This window comes from Ictalurus furcatus, chromosome 21, assembly GCF_023375685.1.
Source record: "Ictalurus furcatus strain D&B chromosome 21, Billie_1.0, whole genome shotgun sequence".
Taxonomy (NCBI): domain Eukaryota; kingdom Metazoa; phylum Chordata; class Actinopteri; order Siluriformes; family Ictaluridae; genus Ictalurus; species Ictalurus furcatus.
Window position 1 is genome coordinate 226,039 of NC_071275.1, and position 16,124 is coordinate 242,162.

Genomic DNA, 16,124 nt, shown 5'->3' on the forward strand with positions numbered 1-16,124 from the left:
GTTGTGGTTTATTATTTGTGTATTATTCAAAGCTGGATGAGACAACTTACCCTTTCCACTACAGTGGTAAATCAGTGCAAAGAATATTCCTTCGGCAGGTAGGTAGTGATGATTCACACTAGGGCTGCACAATTAATCGAATATTGATCGCGATTACGATTATGACTGCCACGAGTACATGAACATGATCGACTGCGATATTGACGTTTAAAGTTCGTCCTCCGCTCATAGAAAACTCAGCTGCAGTTCAAATCAAGCCATCATAGAGTGGCGCAGGGATGACGCCAAAACCCGGAAACGAGTTGGCATTTTAGCTTTTCAGAGCGTGCTCCAGTGCTTTATTGGTAAATTGCACACTTGTATAGTGCTTTTATCCAAAACGCTTTACACTGTCTCTCATTCACCCATTCACCCACACACACACACACACACACCCCAATGGTAGCAGCCATGCAAGGCACTAACTTGCCATCAGGAGCAACTTGGGGTTCAGTGTCGTGCCCGAGGACACTTCGGCATGTGGGCCGGGAATTGAACCCCCAACCCTACGATTAGTGGACAACCCGCTCTACCACCTGAACCACAGCCACCCCGGAGGCTCACTCACTGCAGAGATGTTATCTCCCAAGTCAGGATCACACAAGATATTCTGACTTACCAGGGCACATCCCTGGTGTGAATTGTTTGAGTCCCTAATCATTTGTACAGTTTCCGAAGCTTCAGAAACTGTACAAATGATTAGGGACTCAAACAATTCACACCAGTGTTTACCATCTGCAGACAAATGGGCTGATCAAATGGTTTAATAAAATGCTTAAAAAATAATGATGCATAAATTCATTCACGATGATGCTTGGAATTGGGATAAGTGGCTCAAACCTCTGTTTGCAGTACAAGAGGTCCTACCTCTTGGGACCCACATGAAGGTCCCACCTTCATGTGGTTTTCAAATTTGAATTATTGTAGGGCACAAGCCTCGTGGCATCATAGACGTCATCAAGGAAAATTGGGAGGAGGGACCTTCTCACAGCAAAAATGAAATTCAGTAAGTTCTGGACCTGAGAGCAAAACTACACACCTTAAGTCACCCAACCCGGGAGAATGTGTGTAAAAAGTTGAAAAATGTAAAGCAAAACAAAAACTAGAAGGCAAAAGTTTGTGAACAAAATTTGATATTGGCTTGGCAGAGCCTGCTAAACACACTAAAATATTAAAATTATAGTGTTTTGCGTTCATTGATTTAAAAATCTTAAAACGTTTAACAGTTATGCGTGCAAAGGTTAAAAGGCTAAAAGTGTCTAATATGTAAAGGATAAAAATTGTACAAATGCTGAAACATGTTTAAAAGGTTAAGAATGCTAAAAACACTGCTATAACATTCCATGTGGTTGCTATGCAAAACTAGTTTGTTGCTAATGTTTTGCCAGCTGGTTGCTACAGTGTTGTTAGGTGGCAGTTAAGGGGGTCCCTGGTGATTGCTATGGAGGTTCTAGGATATTTCAATATGATCCCAGTTGGTTGCAAGTTTGTAGCTAGTTGGTGAAGGTCTTCATAGTGATTAAAAGTGTCTGTGAATAAATTTGTATGAGTGGATGGATAGATGAAAAAGGGAAATAAAGTTAAGTGCATTAAAATGATACATAGTTAGTAGATAGTTTTGTACAGGAGTGTATGAGCGAGTGAATGATGAACATGTAGACACAGAATATCTCCATGTCAAAAATTGTGGCCCGGGAAAACAAGATTTTTTTTTGCGGCAAGAAGCAGAAGCTCTTTTAAGCAAACCCAATTAGGAAGAACATTATGTTGGCAACAATTTAGATTTTTAGGTAAATCACTATCAAGGAAAGATCAGTGATGTAATATTGCTTTTATTATACAATATTTATATCCATACACACATACACTTACTGTTCACTTTAATAGAAAAACCTGTACACCTGCTCATTTATGTAGTTATCCAATCAGTGGCTTACTCAATGTTTTTGGTTTTTCACACCATTCTGCATAAAAACTAGAGACTGTTGTGTGCGAAATTCCCAGGAGACTAGTAGTTTCTGAAATACTCAAACCAGCCCATATGGCACCAACATCCCTACATGGCACAGCCCTCATCCCAATTCATTCAAAAGGTGTTAAAATGCAGTTGAGATCAAGGATCTGTTCAGGCCACTAGAGTTCTTCCACACCAACCTTGGCAAACCACGTCTTCATAAATCTCAATTTGTGCAAAGTCATGCTGTAATAGGTTTGGGCTCAGCCCCTTAGAATCAGTGAATCTCCTAATGCTACAGCAAACAAAGACAATTGTATACTTCCAGCTTTGTGGCTCGGTTAGGGGAACATATATGGCTGTGACTGTCATGCATCAACAACATATATATTTTGGTCATGTAGTATATTAGCTGTTATGCTGAAGAGCGAGCCGTCAGAAGTTAAGATCACAGATCTTAGAGAATTAGTACACAGCCATTAATAATTTTCCTTATTCATTCATCTATTAATTCATCATCAGTAACTAATCTCTATGTCAAGTGAAATCACATGGTGCTTTTCCTCTGTTAATTAAAAAGAAAAGAAAACCCAAACCTCAACACTGTTTAAATTACTCATTTGTTTATATTTGTGATAACTGGATTGACTGAAATCAGTCTTGAGCTAAGTGTTATGTGGTGGGGGAAAAAAAAAAGAAAGAAAAAAAAAACAACCACCAAGGAACAGTGCCCTGGCATTGTAGGACTGCCCAAATGGCTTCAATACTGTATTTCAATCTACCACAGGGAGATCAAACATATGGTCAGTGGGTCATAAATGGTTCTGATCCAGCCCGCTTAATATTGAGCAACAAACACAGCTACTGTCAAAATGTGCTATTGACATGTAATTCTACATTAGTAAGCTAAAAATCTACCTCACTATTATGCCTTATTTTTGTATATTCATGGCATATAATCCCAATTTCAGTTTCTGGCTAGAACACAAAATGCAGAAAGTTCAAGGGGGTGAATACTTACGCAAGCCACCGTATGTATATATGGTTAAACCATAATTTGAAAAAATATTTTTTTTTTGTCTAATGAAATGTAGTCTGTTCATCTGTTTTGTGGGTGATACAGATGATATATACCTTTTAGATAACTGCCAATAAATTTAAGGGGGTTGGTGATGTACTAATGACTTGACATTTGATTAAGTAAAATGGGAGCCTTTGCCTAAAATTAGACACCCCTGATCTCTCCAGAAATAAAGGCCCATTGGGTATTACATTATAATGGGTTTTTGTTGTTAGTTAATGTAAACAACTCATTATGTCTACAAATCTTTGCAGCCCTACAGTGTTTTCAACAGTGACAAAGATTAATCGGATTAATCAGATGATCTACTGCGGTCAACTCTGATACATCTCCCTCGCAACTTCAGTATTTCTGGGAAATTTTTTGTTAGCTAGAAATTGAATTGATGTGAAATATTCTTCATGAGCATGTGCATTTTTTTTTAAAAAAATTCAAATGCACCAAGCACTTCAGGTGGTGATCAATTTTATTCTCAAAGGGTGAAGCAAGCAGGAGTCCCCTGATTTTGCTTAAGCAGTTTATCTTGGTCTCGCAAATAAATGATCAAATTTGGCTGGAATGAAAACCAGCAGCAACATCGGCTATTTGTGGAGAAGATGGAACAGCTTTAGTGAAATAACATAGCTTCAGTAGTCTCTGTTTTTAAACCTACCAGTGCTCACTTCCAGCATTCCTGGCCTGCTCCGCCTCCTGGAGGTGTCTTGTTGCAGCTGCAGCTAAAGCTACAGCGCTCTCATTCTGGAACTCTGCTGCAACAACCTGACACATATGACAGCACCAGTAACAGGTAAATGAGGAGATGAGATCAAGCACAGGCTTTCATCAATGATTTAACCAAAACTCTGAGCAAATTTCTATAATGAAATTGCTATTAATGTAATATGATTTTACAATTTTACAGTTATGTATGAAACATTTAGATAAATCTAAGCTGATAGCTTTCATTCAATTATCATTTTCAGACAACAGAACCCCCCACTTTTTTCCTTTTTTACCAGCAATAAATCTTGAGCAGATATTCGAACAGAATACGAAAAGGTGTCATCATCTTCATCCTCAACAAACTGCTGCGGATTCGCTGTCCACACTTTAATCTGTATTATGAGCCAACATGATTACTAATAAATAGAATACCAACAATCAAGCAGCAAATTCAGATGCAGAAACAGAGACATGGAAAAGCGAGCATACCTGATCCTCTGTGATCTGCATATAGAGGATAATGTAATAGATGAGTTCAGGAAGAGCTTTCCTTACTGTGCTCTTAAACTTATTGTTATCCAGCAATGTGTGTACAAATTCAAAGATACTGAAGACCAGGTTCTCAAAGCCAAGGACTTCTCCTGCACAGAGGATCGAGAGATCTGCCGTGACGGTCTAACTTTTACAATAATCATACTATAATTATGAATTTTTTCATACAAACCACATACCATCAGAGTCAACAGGATCATCCACTTCTTCTGTGTAGTTAACCTCTGTTCTCACATAAGTAAGCACTTGGTTAAGAAAATATTAAATGTAAAAATTGGTTATAGAATAAATTGGTTATCTGTGTACCCGTAATGTTGCATTAAACTACAAAACACACACACCTGCTCTGAAAACCAAAAAAACTATAACATGAAGAACTATAACGAAGTTAAATTATATATATATATATATATATATATATATATATATATATATATATATATATATATATATATATATATATAAACCAATCTTAAGAGTAAGATAAAAGGATATAAAGAAGCACTTTCTGTCAGTGTATTCCACACAATGGGAAGAATCTGTTGCATGGAAGACACCATGCGTTTAGGAAAGTTCTTCACAAGAGCAGTCACTGCCTATTAGAAAAAGTCAAAAAATAAATGAAGCATTGAACTGTCCCAACAACAGAAAACATCCTACAATATTTACTTGCAGGACAAAACAATTCTCTTGCCTTCAAGACCTCCATCTTAAGGCCACTGTCTGAGGTGGGTCCATCCGGCATCTGCACAGCTTGCACAAGTGCCTCAGTGAACTGTTCTACCACAGGGAAAAAAAAGGCTTTGGCAGAACCCTGAAAGTAAGAATGAAGAGACGTTTGTAAGAAACCCAGTTCTTGGAATGAAGCCAATAATTTAATCCTTCCCCCAAAATAATCTCACTTTTTCAAATACTTCAATAGCAGAGATTAGGTTGGCACAAGTTGTAAATATTTCAACTGCTCTGGATCGCGTGCGAATGCTGTAGACCTGCATTAAAATAGATTTTAAGAAATAGTTTAATTATTATTTTAAAACAAGTCCTTAATTTTTTTTTTATTATACTTTGTACCATGACCAAGTCATCATACAGTATTTTTCAGTTACAGCGTTACTATAGAAACTTAATCCAATACCTCTGCCATGGTGAAAATTTTATACATCTCTGGCAAAATGACTGGTGCAACCAGCGGCATCTGTGTGTCTGTGACTTCTCTGGTGAACTCTACAAAAGGGATTCATGGTTAAAATTTAGATTTCCATGACATGGGTATATCTGTGACACGCTCTCTTTACAGTAAATAAAATATATTTTTAAAATAATACAGTTGAGGCCAAATGTCTACATAAATTTAGGCTAAAAATAATAAAATTCCATTTTTCACAACTCCACACATTTCATATTTCCATACATTACCTGTGTGAAGTCAATTAGGGTATCTACACTCACCATCCACTTTATTAGTAACACCTGTACATTCATGCAGTTATCTAATCAGCCAATGATGTGGCAGCAATGCAAAGCATAAATTCATGCAGACACAGGTCAAGAGCTTTGGGTAATCTTCACAATAAACAACAGAATGAAGAAAAAGAATGATCTCTGTGACACTGACCATGGCATGGATATTGGTACCAGATGGACTGGTTTTGAGTACCTCAGATACTTATTTCCTAGGATTTTCACACAGAACAGTAACTACAGTTTACACAGAATGGTGTGAAAAACAAAACGAGTGAGTGACAATTCTGTGGGTGGAAAAGCCGTGTTAATAAGAGAGGTCAGAGGAAAGTGGCCGGATTGGTTTGAGCTGCCAGGAACAATACAGTAACTCAAATAATCACTCTCGTGCACATTATGCACAACTAGGCTAACGAACAAAAGCAATGCTATAAAAGCAAAGACATCGTCTCCCGTCTCCCATTCATTTATCAGTTTCATTAGCAGACCACATGATCGACATGATGTTTGAAACAGCCCGTACAAGTACATGAGATAGGATTTGCAGGACATTTGCGCCTGATAACATACAGTATTCAGCAAAAGATGAATGTAATAAATGTGCATAACACCCTTCTTCTAACAGAAATGATGTATGAAATCTCACAAATGGTCACGGAAGACATGTTCAAAAAGCCAGGTGAACACACAATGCATGAGGACCAAGAGCAACAGTCTCAACTGTATGACAAAGTCACTCCACAACAGGAACTGCACCAGGAGATAAAATGTGGCAAGGACCCTTTAAGGTCACGCGGTGAGTCGGGGATGCCAACCGTTAGGTCTGGTGAAGGGATAGACAAGGCTCAAAATTGCAACCATTTTGGTCGCATATGGTCCTGAAATTTAATCTGTGTGACCTCAAAATATATTTGGGAGCATTTGTGTGAAGTGCAAATAATTGTTGTGGTGCGACTGGTTTTCATTTCTCTACAAAACGTTTGCCAATTACTGCATAGTATGTGCCTGCTGTGAGCCTACAGAGACTGGTCCACCGTTCTATCCAACGTTAGAGAACCAATTCAACTTCATCTTTACATTCTTAACTTTAATGGAGCTTTTAGATGAGAGGGAGCTAACTAGCACACAAAATGTAAAGTGCTAAAGAGAGAAGATGAAAAAAATCAGAGATTTCTTTTGAGAGCTGCCTAAAGTTACAGATAATGTAACTCCTGTCACAGGTGATGGCAATCATGTGGTGAATGTGGATCCACCAGCAGAAAAAGTCTTACGGTTTTCGGAGAGAGTGGCTGAAAGACTGTGGGACAGAGGTTGTAGGTAACACTGCGTTCGCCACTGAACAAACACTTTAAGCAAGAGTGGTGGTGATTTAAATAAAAGAAATCTGCTATATTTTGATATTTACCTACACATAATTTTTATATATATATATATATATATATATATATATATATATATATATATATATATATATATATATATATATGTGTGTGTGTGTGTGTGTGTGTATATATATATATATATATATATATATATATATATATATATATATATATATATACACATACATACACACATACACACACACACACACACACGCATTATCTCACAAAAGTGAGTATACTCCTCACATTTTTGTAAATATTTGATTATATCTTTTCATGTGACAACACTGAAGAAATGATATTTTTCTACAATGTAAAGTAGTGAGTGTACAGCTTGTATAAAAGTGTAAATTTGCTGTCTCCTCAAAATAACTCAACTCACAGCCATTAATGTCTAAACCGCTGGCAACAAAAGTTGCCAAAAAAGTTACACCCCTAAGTGAAAATGTCCATATTGGGCCCAATTAGTCATTTTCCCTCCCCGGTGTTATGTGATTTGTTAGTGTTGTAAGGTCTCAGGTGTGAATGGGGAGCAGGTGTGTTAAATTTGGTGTCATCGCTCTCACACTCCCTCATACTGGTCACTGGAAGTTCAACATGGCACCTCATGGCAAAGAACTCTCTGAGGATCTGAAAAAAGAATTGTTGCTCTACATAAAGATGGCCTAGGCTATAAGAAGATTGCCAAGACCCTGACACTGAGCTGCAGCAGGGTGGCCAAGACCATACAGCGGTTTAACAGGACAGGTTCCACTCAGAACAGGCCTCGCCATGGTCGACCAAAGAAGTTGAGTGCACGTGCTCAACGTCATATCCAGAGGTTGTCTTTGGGAAATAGACGTATGAGTGCTGCCAGCATTGCTGCAGAGGTTGAAGGGGTGGGGGGTCAGCCTGTCAGTGCTCAGACCATACGCCGCACACTGCATCAAATTGGTCTGCATGGCTGTCGTCCCAGAAGGAAGCCTTTTCTAAAGATGATGCACAAGAAAGCCCACAAACAGTTTGCTGAAGACCAGCAGACTAAGGACATGGATTACTGGAACCATGTCCTGTGGTCTGATCAGACCAAGATAAACTTATTTGGTTCAGATGGTGTCAAGCATGTGTTGTGGCAACCAGGTGAGGAGTACAAATACAAGTGTGTCTTGCCTACAGTCAAGCATGGTGGTGGGAGTGTCATGGTCTGGGGCTGCATGAGTGCTGCGGCACTGGGGAGCTACAGTTCATTGAGGGAACCATGAATGCCAACATGACATACTGAAGCAGAGCATGATCCCTTCCCTTCAGAGACTGGGCCGCAGGGCAGTATTCCAGCATGATAATGACCCCAAACACACCTCCGAGATGACCACTGGCTTGCTAAAGGACTCGCCAAGCATGTCTCCAGACCTAAACCCTATTGAGACTCTTGGAGCATCCTCAAACGGAAGGTGGAGTCGACATCTGTGATGTCATCATGGAGGAGTGGAAGAGGACTCCAGTAGCAACCTGTGAAGCTCTGGTGAACTCCATGCCAAAGAGGGTTAAGGCAGTGCTGGAAAATAATGGTGGCCACACAAAATATTGACACTTTGGGCCCAATTTGGACATTTTCACTTAGGGGTGTACTCACTTTTGTTGCCAGCGGTTTAGACATTAATGGCCGTGTGTTGAGTTATTTTGAGGGGACAACAAATTTACACTGTTACACAAGCTGTACACTCACTACTTTACATTGTAGCAAAGTGTCATTTCTTCAGTGTTGTCACATGAAAAGTTATAATCAAATATTTACAAAAATGTGAGGGGTGTACTCAATTTTGTGAGATACTGTATATCAGGGCTCTACGGTAACAATTTCTTTTAGGAGCACTTGTGCTCCTAATTACAAAAATTTAGGAGCACAGTCAAAATTTAGGAGCACAGTTGAAGTTTTTTTTTTTATAGAGATGATAACATTAATGTGCCACAATATAACAAACAAGTAGGCATGAGAAAACTTGAACTGGTCAATTATGACAGAATTTAGGAACATAGTGTGAGCCATGACACATTAATTTACCTTCTGATAAACTAAATGTAATATTTTCAGTTAATTTTACAGGGTGTATGTAAAAAAACAACCGTTAACCTGTTCCACCTTGTAAACAAATACAGTAAACCTCAATGTTCAGTCTTTGAAGTCTGCTCCTCTTAAACATATTTAAATCTATTAGATAGGGATGCACAAAATGTTCGGCAACCGAAATTATCCGGCCGAAAATAGCAAAAAAAGCACTTTCGGCCGAATAAATTTGACCGAACAATGACGTGTTTGATGACGCGCCAAATAACCTAACAACCAGAGTGAGATGTGCGAATTTCACGACCTCCACTTCCGGCAGCGCACTCAGAGCGATGGGGGGCGCGCACATGCTTGAGCTACGTGCACGAGCGCATGCTCTTCGGATGTTGACAACCGTGACATTGTTTACTGTGGACACTGTGTTAGTTTTGTTTCTGTTCCGGAGTATTCAGTCACGTCGCGAGACGTAAGGGAGTAGAGTACGGAAGCAGGTAAAGACGTATTTATTTAAGGGAACATAACATTAACAACGTATCCAACTATACTCTACCTACTATAATATACTCCATGAGGTGTACAGAGTGTTCCATTCTTTCAGCAGTCAGTTATAGGCCTAACATAGGATATTCAAGGGGCTCAAAGATGACCACTTAAAAATATTTTTATTTTACTCATTTATTTATTTAAAGTTATATTGTGCCTTGTTGGTAGCCTATGCCTGCTGGAATGAAAAAAAAAATGTTCAGTGTTAAATAAATATTTTGAAATTGTAGTTTTTGTAATTAATTTTTTTCTTTGAAATGCAAGACAAAATAGTAAAAAGCACATTTTGACTATTTCATTTATGCAGTGGTGAAAAAAATGGAAAAATAAATGGAAAAAACTCGAAAAAACGTGTTCAGTATTCGGCCAAGTTTTTCATTATATTCGGTTTCGGCTAAGAATTTTCATTTCGGTGCATCCCTACTATTACATTTTCCACTGTCATGGTTCTGGGCTGTAGTCAGTTCTTGAACCGCTCTGTGTGTATTGTGTATATACCCGAATAATCTCATATAGGATGTGATTGGGTGAGTTCATTTACCCGTCAGATGCAAAGCGCTTTAGTTTAATGGTGTTCATTACTGATGCTCCGATCAGGATTTTTACAGCTGATACCGATCGAGATACCAATCTTTTTTTGTTCAAACTTTAATCAGGAGGTCATAAACAGTTAAATGTAAGCTCTCTGCTCATGGTCACTGAATTGAATTAAAATAATAGCAATGAGAAATACTGTTGGTTAATTGATTAATAAACATCATAAAAAAATTTTTGTATATATTTTAAACAAGGAGTCCTAATTAAAAGTAGACTGACACAAAAATGATCCATATTAGGAAAAAGGCTAATAGCTTTCTAAGGAAATAGTGAACTAAGCTTAATGTCAAATTGATATTAAATGCAACCCATAGTAATTACACATTATTTCATTTCTCATTTTATTTATATTTTATGAAGTTTATGAAGAAAGGATTATTTTTGATAGAACACACGAATACAAACACTTAAAAGTTACTTAGCAATTATGTATTTACTGACTTTTTATAATTAAAGCACTTTTTAAGCACTACTAGATTAAAAAATGGCTAAAAAAAATTTAGGTTAAATGAATGTTCACTAACATGTGTATTCTGCAAAACCAGATCTGAGATTTGTCGTTTTACTGAAAATAGTATTAACTGCCACACACACAACATTGCTTATGATACTACCGTAAATAACTAAAAAAAAACAGTGGCATCGGTGGTATTTTGAAGCTTTAGTATTGCAATACTACCATAGAATCGGGTTACCGTGCAACCCTAACAAATATAAATATATTGAGCAAAGAAGGCTGTGGAAAATTTTATTTATTGTTTAACCATTTGATCAAGAGAATAACAAAAATACTCTGCTCTCATGGACAGCAAACAAAATATCTTTGTTATATATAGGTGTGCAATAACTATTGGCACCCTTTTAGTCAATACTTTGTGCTACCTCCCTTTGCCAAGATAACAGCTCCGGGTCTTCTCCTATAATGTCTGATGAGGTTGGAGAATACATGGCGAGGGATCTGAGAGCGGTCCTCCATACAGAATCTCTCCAGATCCTTCACATTTTGAGATCCATGCTGGAGGACTCTCCTCTTCAGTTCACCCCACAGGTTTTCTATCAGCTTCAGGTCAGGGGACTGGGATGGCCATGGCATCTGTGGTCAGTAAACCATTTCTGTGTAGATTTTGATGTATGTTTTGGATCATTGTCCTGCTGGAAGATCCAACCACGGCCCATTTTAATCTCTCTGGCAGAGGCAGTCAGGTTTTCATTTAATATCTGTTGATATTTGATAGAGTCCATGATGCCATGTATCTTAACAAAATGTCCAGGTCCTCTGGGTGCCTGAAAGTATTTTCTACATAGCTGCATAAATATGACCTAAAACATCAAAAGATTTTCACATAAGTACTAAAAGTAGAAAAAGAGAACCCAAGCAAACAAATGAGAAAAAAATATTATACTTGATCATTTATTCATTGAGGAAAACAATCCAATATTACATGAGTGAGTGGCAAAAGTATGTGAACCTCTAGGATTAACAGTTAATTTGAAAGTGAAATTAGGTGTTTTCAATTAATCAGGTGTGAGTGAGCGCCCTGTTTTATTTAAAGAACAGAGATCTATCAAAAGTCTGATCTTTACAACACATGTTTGTGGAAGTGTATCATGGTAGAAACTAGGGCTGCACAATTAATCGGATATCGATTGCAATTATGATTTTGACTGCCCACGATTACATGAATATGATCAACTGCGATATTGACATTTAAATTTTGTCCTCCGCTCATAGAAAACTCCGCTGCAGATCAAATCAAGTGCTTCCTAAACTTACAGCCAGTCACCATAGAGCGGCGCAGGGATGACCTCATTTTGTAGTGCCAAAACCCGGACACGATTAGCATATTAGCGCTCGAGCTGCCAGCTTCCCTGCGAGCTCCAGTGCTTGCGCGAGAGGAAATCATGACACTAACATGTTGCTAAATGGCACTACAGAGGTTGTCGGGGACAGTAAACGTCATCACGCCGAACAGGTAAAAACTTTGCAGATAAACTTGGGGTTCTACAGTGCGACCGTTTCACTTGCATTTGCGACTGAAAAGTACTTTGTGCGACAGTGAATAAATATTTATTTGCACCGGTGCGAGCGAGTTTTATAATAAAATAAAAGTTTTTCAGAGTTTTATAATAAAATCGGAATAAAAACTACAGGAAGTGCAAAATGCACCTACACCGAGCAACAGTTACTTTCACACTGCTTTTCATCACCTCAGTCAACCGAACAAGTGTGTAACTACTGCAGAGAAGCCATTATGATGAAGAGTACCAATGTACATCATCTGCTTCTCTCAACTTCCCGATCTCACAAACCGCCATCTTTTACTGATCACGCAAAATGACCTGAACCTGCAACTATGACCTGCTTGTGTAGACACGGCGGGGTCGGGTGCGAGTAAATTAATAATAATGCAAACGCTACAAGGTGGGTTTAAATTCTAACTTCTTTATTAAATAATTCGTCACCAATCATAATCAAGATTAGCAACTGTTTAGTCTGCAAACATATAGTACACTGCCGCTCTCCATTCACCAACTATAACAGACAGCGCATTCACTTCATTTAATCTCACGGTTGCCAGATATCACTAGAAAATTCAACTCCAGTTTTCATGTTTTGATTTAATCCCCCAAAAGCGATTTGCATCTGACGGGTAAATGAACTCGCCCAATCACATCCTATATGAGATTATTCAGATATATATACACAATATAAACAGAGCGGTTCGAGAACTGACTCCAGCCCAGAACCAGGACAGTGGAAAATGTCTAATAATGTAGCTTTAAATATATTTAAGAGGAGCAGACTTCAAACAATGAACATTGAGGTTTATTGTATTTGTGTACAAGGTGGAACAGGTTAACGGTGGGGTTTTTTTTTGCATACAGTCTATAACATTAACTGAAAATATTATATTTAGTTTATCAGAAGGTAAATTAATGTGTCCTGGTTCACACTATGTTCCTAAATTCTGTCATAATTGACAAGCTCAAGTTTTCTCATGCTCTTTTTGAAATAATCCAAAAGCCTATGTGAAAATCCTATTGGGTTTTTGTGGAGGGAACCGGTGTGATGATAACTTCCGGGTTCCGGTACAAAATGACGTCACCCCTGCACCTCTCTATTGGGTGATTTGTCTGCGTCTCTCCTCCTGTAAACACTGACTACGGTTACATGGACAGCAGTAATCTAATTATTGACCTTACTCAGAGTAAGATAATATTGTGATTAAGGTGTTTACATGAGTCGCTTTTAGAATACTCGTGTCATGTTCCCGTTTGACATGTTATAGAACATGATTAGATTAACAGCACACATCATTACGTCACTGCACCACAACGTCCAACGTTCCCTCCAGAATTTCACGTATCAACATACAGTTCGTCTTCGTTATGGTACCGTATACAGTTTTGGGTGTTTTTATTACATTTTTTTATGAATGCTTTAAGTGCAGTTAATTATTTGTCATGCTGTACATGCAAATAGACGACTGCTTGAAGCCGTGGGCTGCGTCCCAAACCGCGTACTTACTGTCTATATAGTAGCCGAGATACATGTATTTTTCCCCACTACAGGCCTATAGTAGGCAAGTATGCGGATTGGGACGCCGTAAAGTGTTGAGAACTGCCGTGTGTCATCATGTCCTGTCGCAAAATGTGATGAAATCTCTCACACGACGTTAATGTGATTAAGGTGTTTACATGTCTGTAATACATGTTGATAATGCGACTAAAGCAGGAGTGCTCCACACGACTTAATTTGATTAGTGTTTACTTCGAGTATGACCTTAATCAGATTAAGGTAATTAAAAATTGCTGTTTACATGGTAGTTTCTTAATCAGAGTATTGTCTTAATCGAGTTAATAGTGGATTATTGTTGTCCATGTAAACGCACTGACTGTTATTGCCTTTCTGCATTCGCCTGAATTGTTTTCATTTGGTTTATATTGTTATATTTGATGCATATTTTCATTTGGTTGATGATATTTTTATTTTACTTATCCTATATTCTGGGTACTATTTTATTTATATTTTGCTTCTACGAGATGATGCACTTTAAGGACCAGTCTAATTTGATGTAAAGATTTGTACGTGAGCAGGAATGTAGCACAACATGGAGGTGAAAGCAGCGGTCTGTTTATTTAAATGTGAAAGTGCAATATAAATATGTCGTACCTAAAATCAATGAATAATCGTGATCTCAATATGGATCAAAATAATCGTGATTATCATTTTGGCCATAATCGTGCAGCCCTAGTAGAAACAAAAGAGATTTCCAAGGACTTCAGAAAAAGAGTTGTTGATGCTTATCAGGCTGGAAAAAGTTACAAAACCATCTCTAAAGAGTTTGGATTCTAGACCATTGTTACCCTCCCCAGGAGTGGTCGACCAAAAAAGATCACACCAAGAGCAAGATGTGTAATAGTCCACAAAGTCAACTAAAGGCCTCTCTCACATTGGCTGATGTTAATGTTCATGAGTCCACCACTAGTAGAACAGTGAACAACGGTGTTGTGCATGGCAGGGTTGCAAGAAAAAGCCATTGCTCTCCGAAAAGAACATTGCTGTCCATTTTCTGTTTGTTAGAGATCACATGGACAGTCCAGAAGGCTACAGAAAAATGTTTTATGGCCAGAGGAGTCCAAAATATAACTTTTTGGTTTAAATGAGAAGGGTTATATTTGGGGAGAAGAAAAGACTACATCCCAGCATAAGAAAGCTATCCCATCTGTGAAACATGATGGTGGTAGTATCATGGTTTGGGCCTGTTTTGCTGCATCTGGGCCAGAATAACTTGCCATCATTGATGCAAAAATAAATTCAGAATTATACCAGCGAATTCTAAAGGAAAACATCAGGACATCGGTCCACAAGCTGAATCTCAAGAGAAAGTGGGTCATGAAATGTTGTGGAAGACCCTGAAGCAAGCAGTTCATGTGAGGAAACAACATCCCAGAGTTGAAGCTGTTCTGTACTGAGGAATGGGCTAAAATTCCTCCAAGCTGATGTGCAGGACTGAACAACAGTTACTCGAAACATTTAGTTGCAGTTATTGCTGCACATGGGGGTCACATTGGATACTGAAAGCAAAGGTTCACATACTTTCGCCACTCACAGATATGGAGTATTGGATGATTTTCCTCATTAAATTAGTGACCAAGTATAATATTTTTCTCTCATTTGTTTAATTGAGTTTTCATGATCTACTTTGAGGAAAATCTTGCTGTTGAAAATCCCAGACACTGCCTTCAGGTCTGACGATAAGGCAGTCCTCTGCACAGCAAGGGCCAAGCTGTCCCGGGCCATCAGCAAGGGACAGCGCAACTATGCAGAAAGGATCCAGTCATTTCATAAACACCAAAGACACAAGACGTATGTGGCAACGCATTCAGGCCATAACAGACTACAAAGCTACACCACTTGTCTGTGATGACACCTCGCTCCTAGATGCACTGAATGATTTCTATGCACAGTTTGAAGCACAGAACATGCCAGAACTCCCACTGACCAAGTACTTTGTCTATCTGCAGTAGATGTCAGGAAAACTTTGTCCAGAGTTAACCCACAGAAAGCTAACAACTTTCCTGGCCAGGTGCTCAGAGAATGTGTTGATCAGTGTCAGATATCCTGACAGACATCTTCAACATTTCCCTGAAGCCCTATTTACACTAGTGTGTTTTCGTTTTAAAATGAAAACGATCCTCATCCACACTGGTGTTTCTGCTCTGTTTCAGAAATGATCTCCGTCCACACTACACGACCGAATA

The 16,124-nt window shown here is 38.4% G+C and overlaps 1 protein-coding gene across 2 annotated transcripts in view; it reads right to left on the reverse strand.

Annotated features, from left to right (window-relative positions):
- Positions 1-16,124, reverse strand: part of ipo9 (importin 9) — a 51,909-nt gene that overhangs the window by 25,488 nt on the left and 10,297 nt on the right. Inside the window, exons 5-12 of one of the 2 annotated variants that reach the window (XM_053653542.1) lie at positions 5,464-5,552; positions 5,231-5,317; positions 5,023-5,142; positions 4,837-4,924; positions 4,508-4,591; positions 4,266-4,417; positions 4,070-4,168; positions 3,727-3,833 (exon numbers count right to left, since the gene is read on the reverse strand). In XM_053653542.1, the coding sequence (XP_053509517.1) occupies positions 3,727-3,833; positions 4,070-4,168; positions 4,266-4,417; positions 4,508-4,591; positions 4,837-4,924; positions 5,023-5,142; positions 5,231-5,317; positions 5,464-5,552 (826 nt within the window). Of the gene's footprint in view, positions 1-3,726; positions 3,834-4,069; positions 4,169-4,265; positions 4,418-4,507; positions 4,592-4,823; positions 4,925-5,022; positions 5,143-5,230; positions 5,318-5,463; positions 5,553-16,124 lie in introns of both variants that reach the window. The other variant, XM_053653541.1, reaches the window with a different exon arrangement.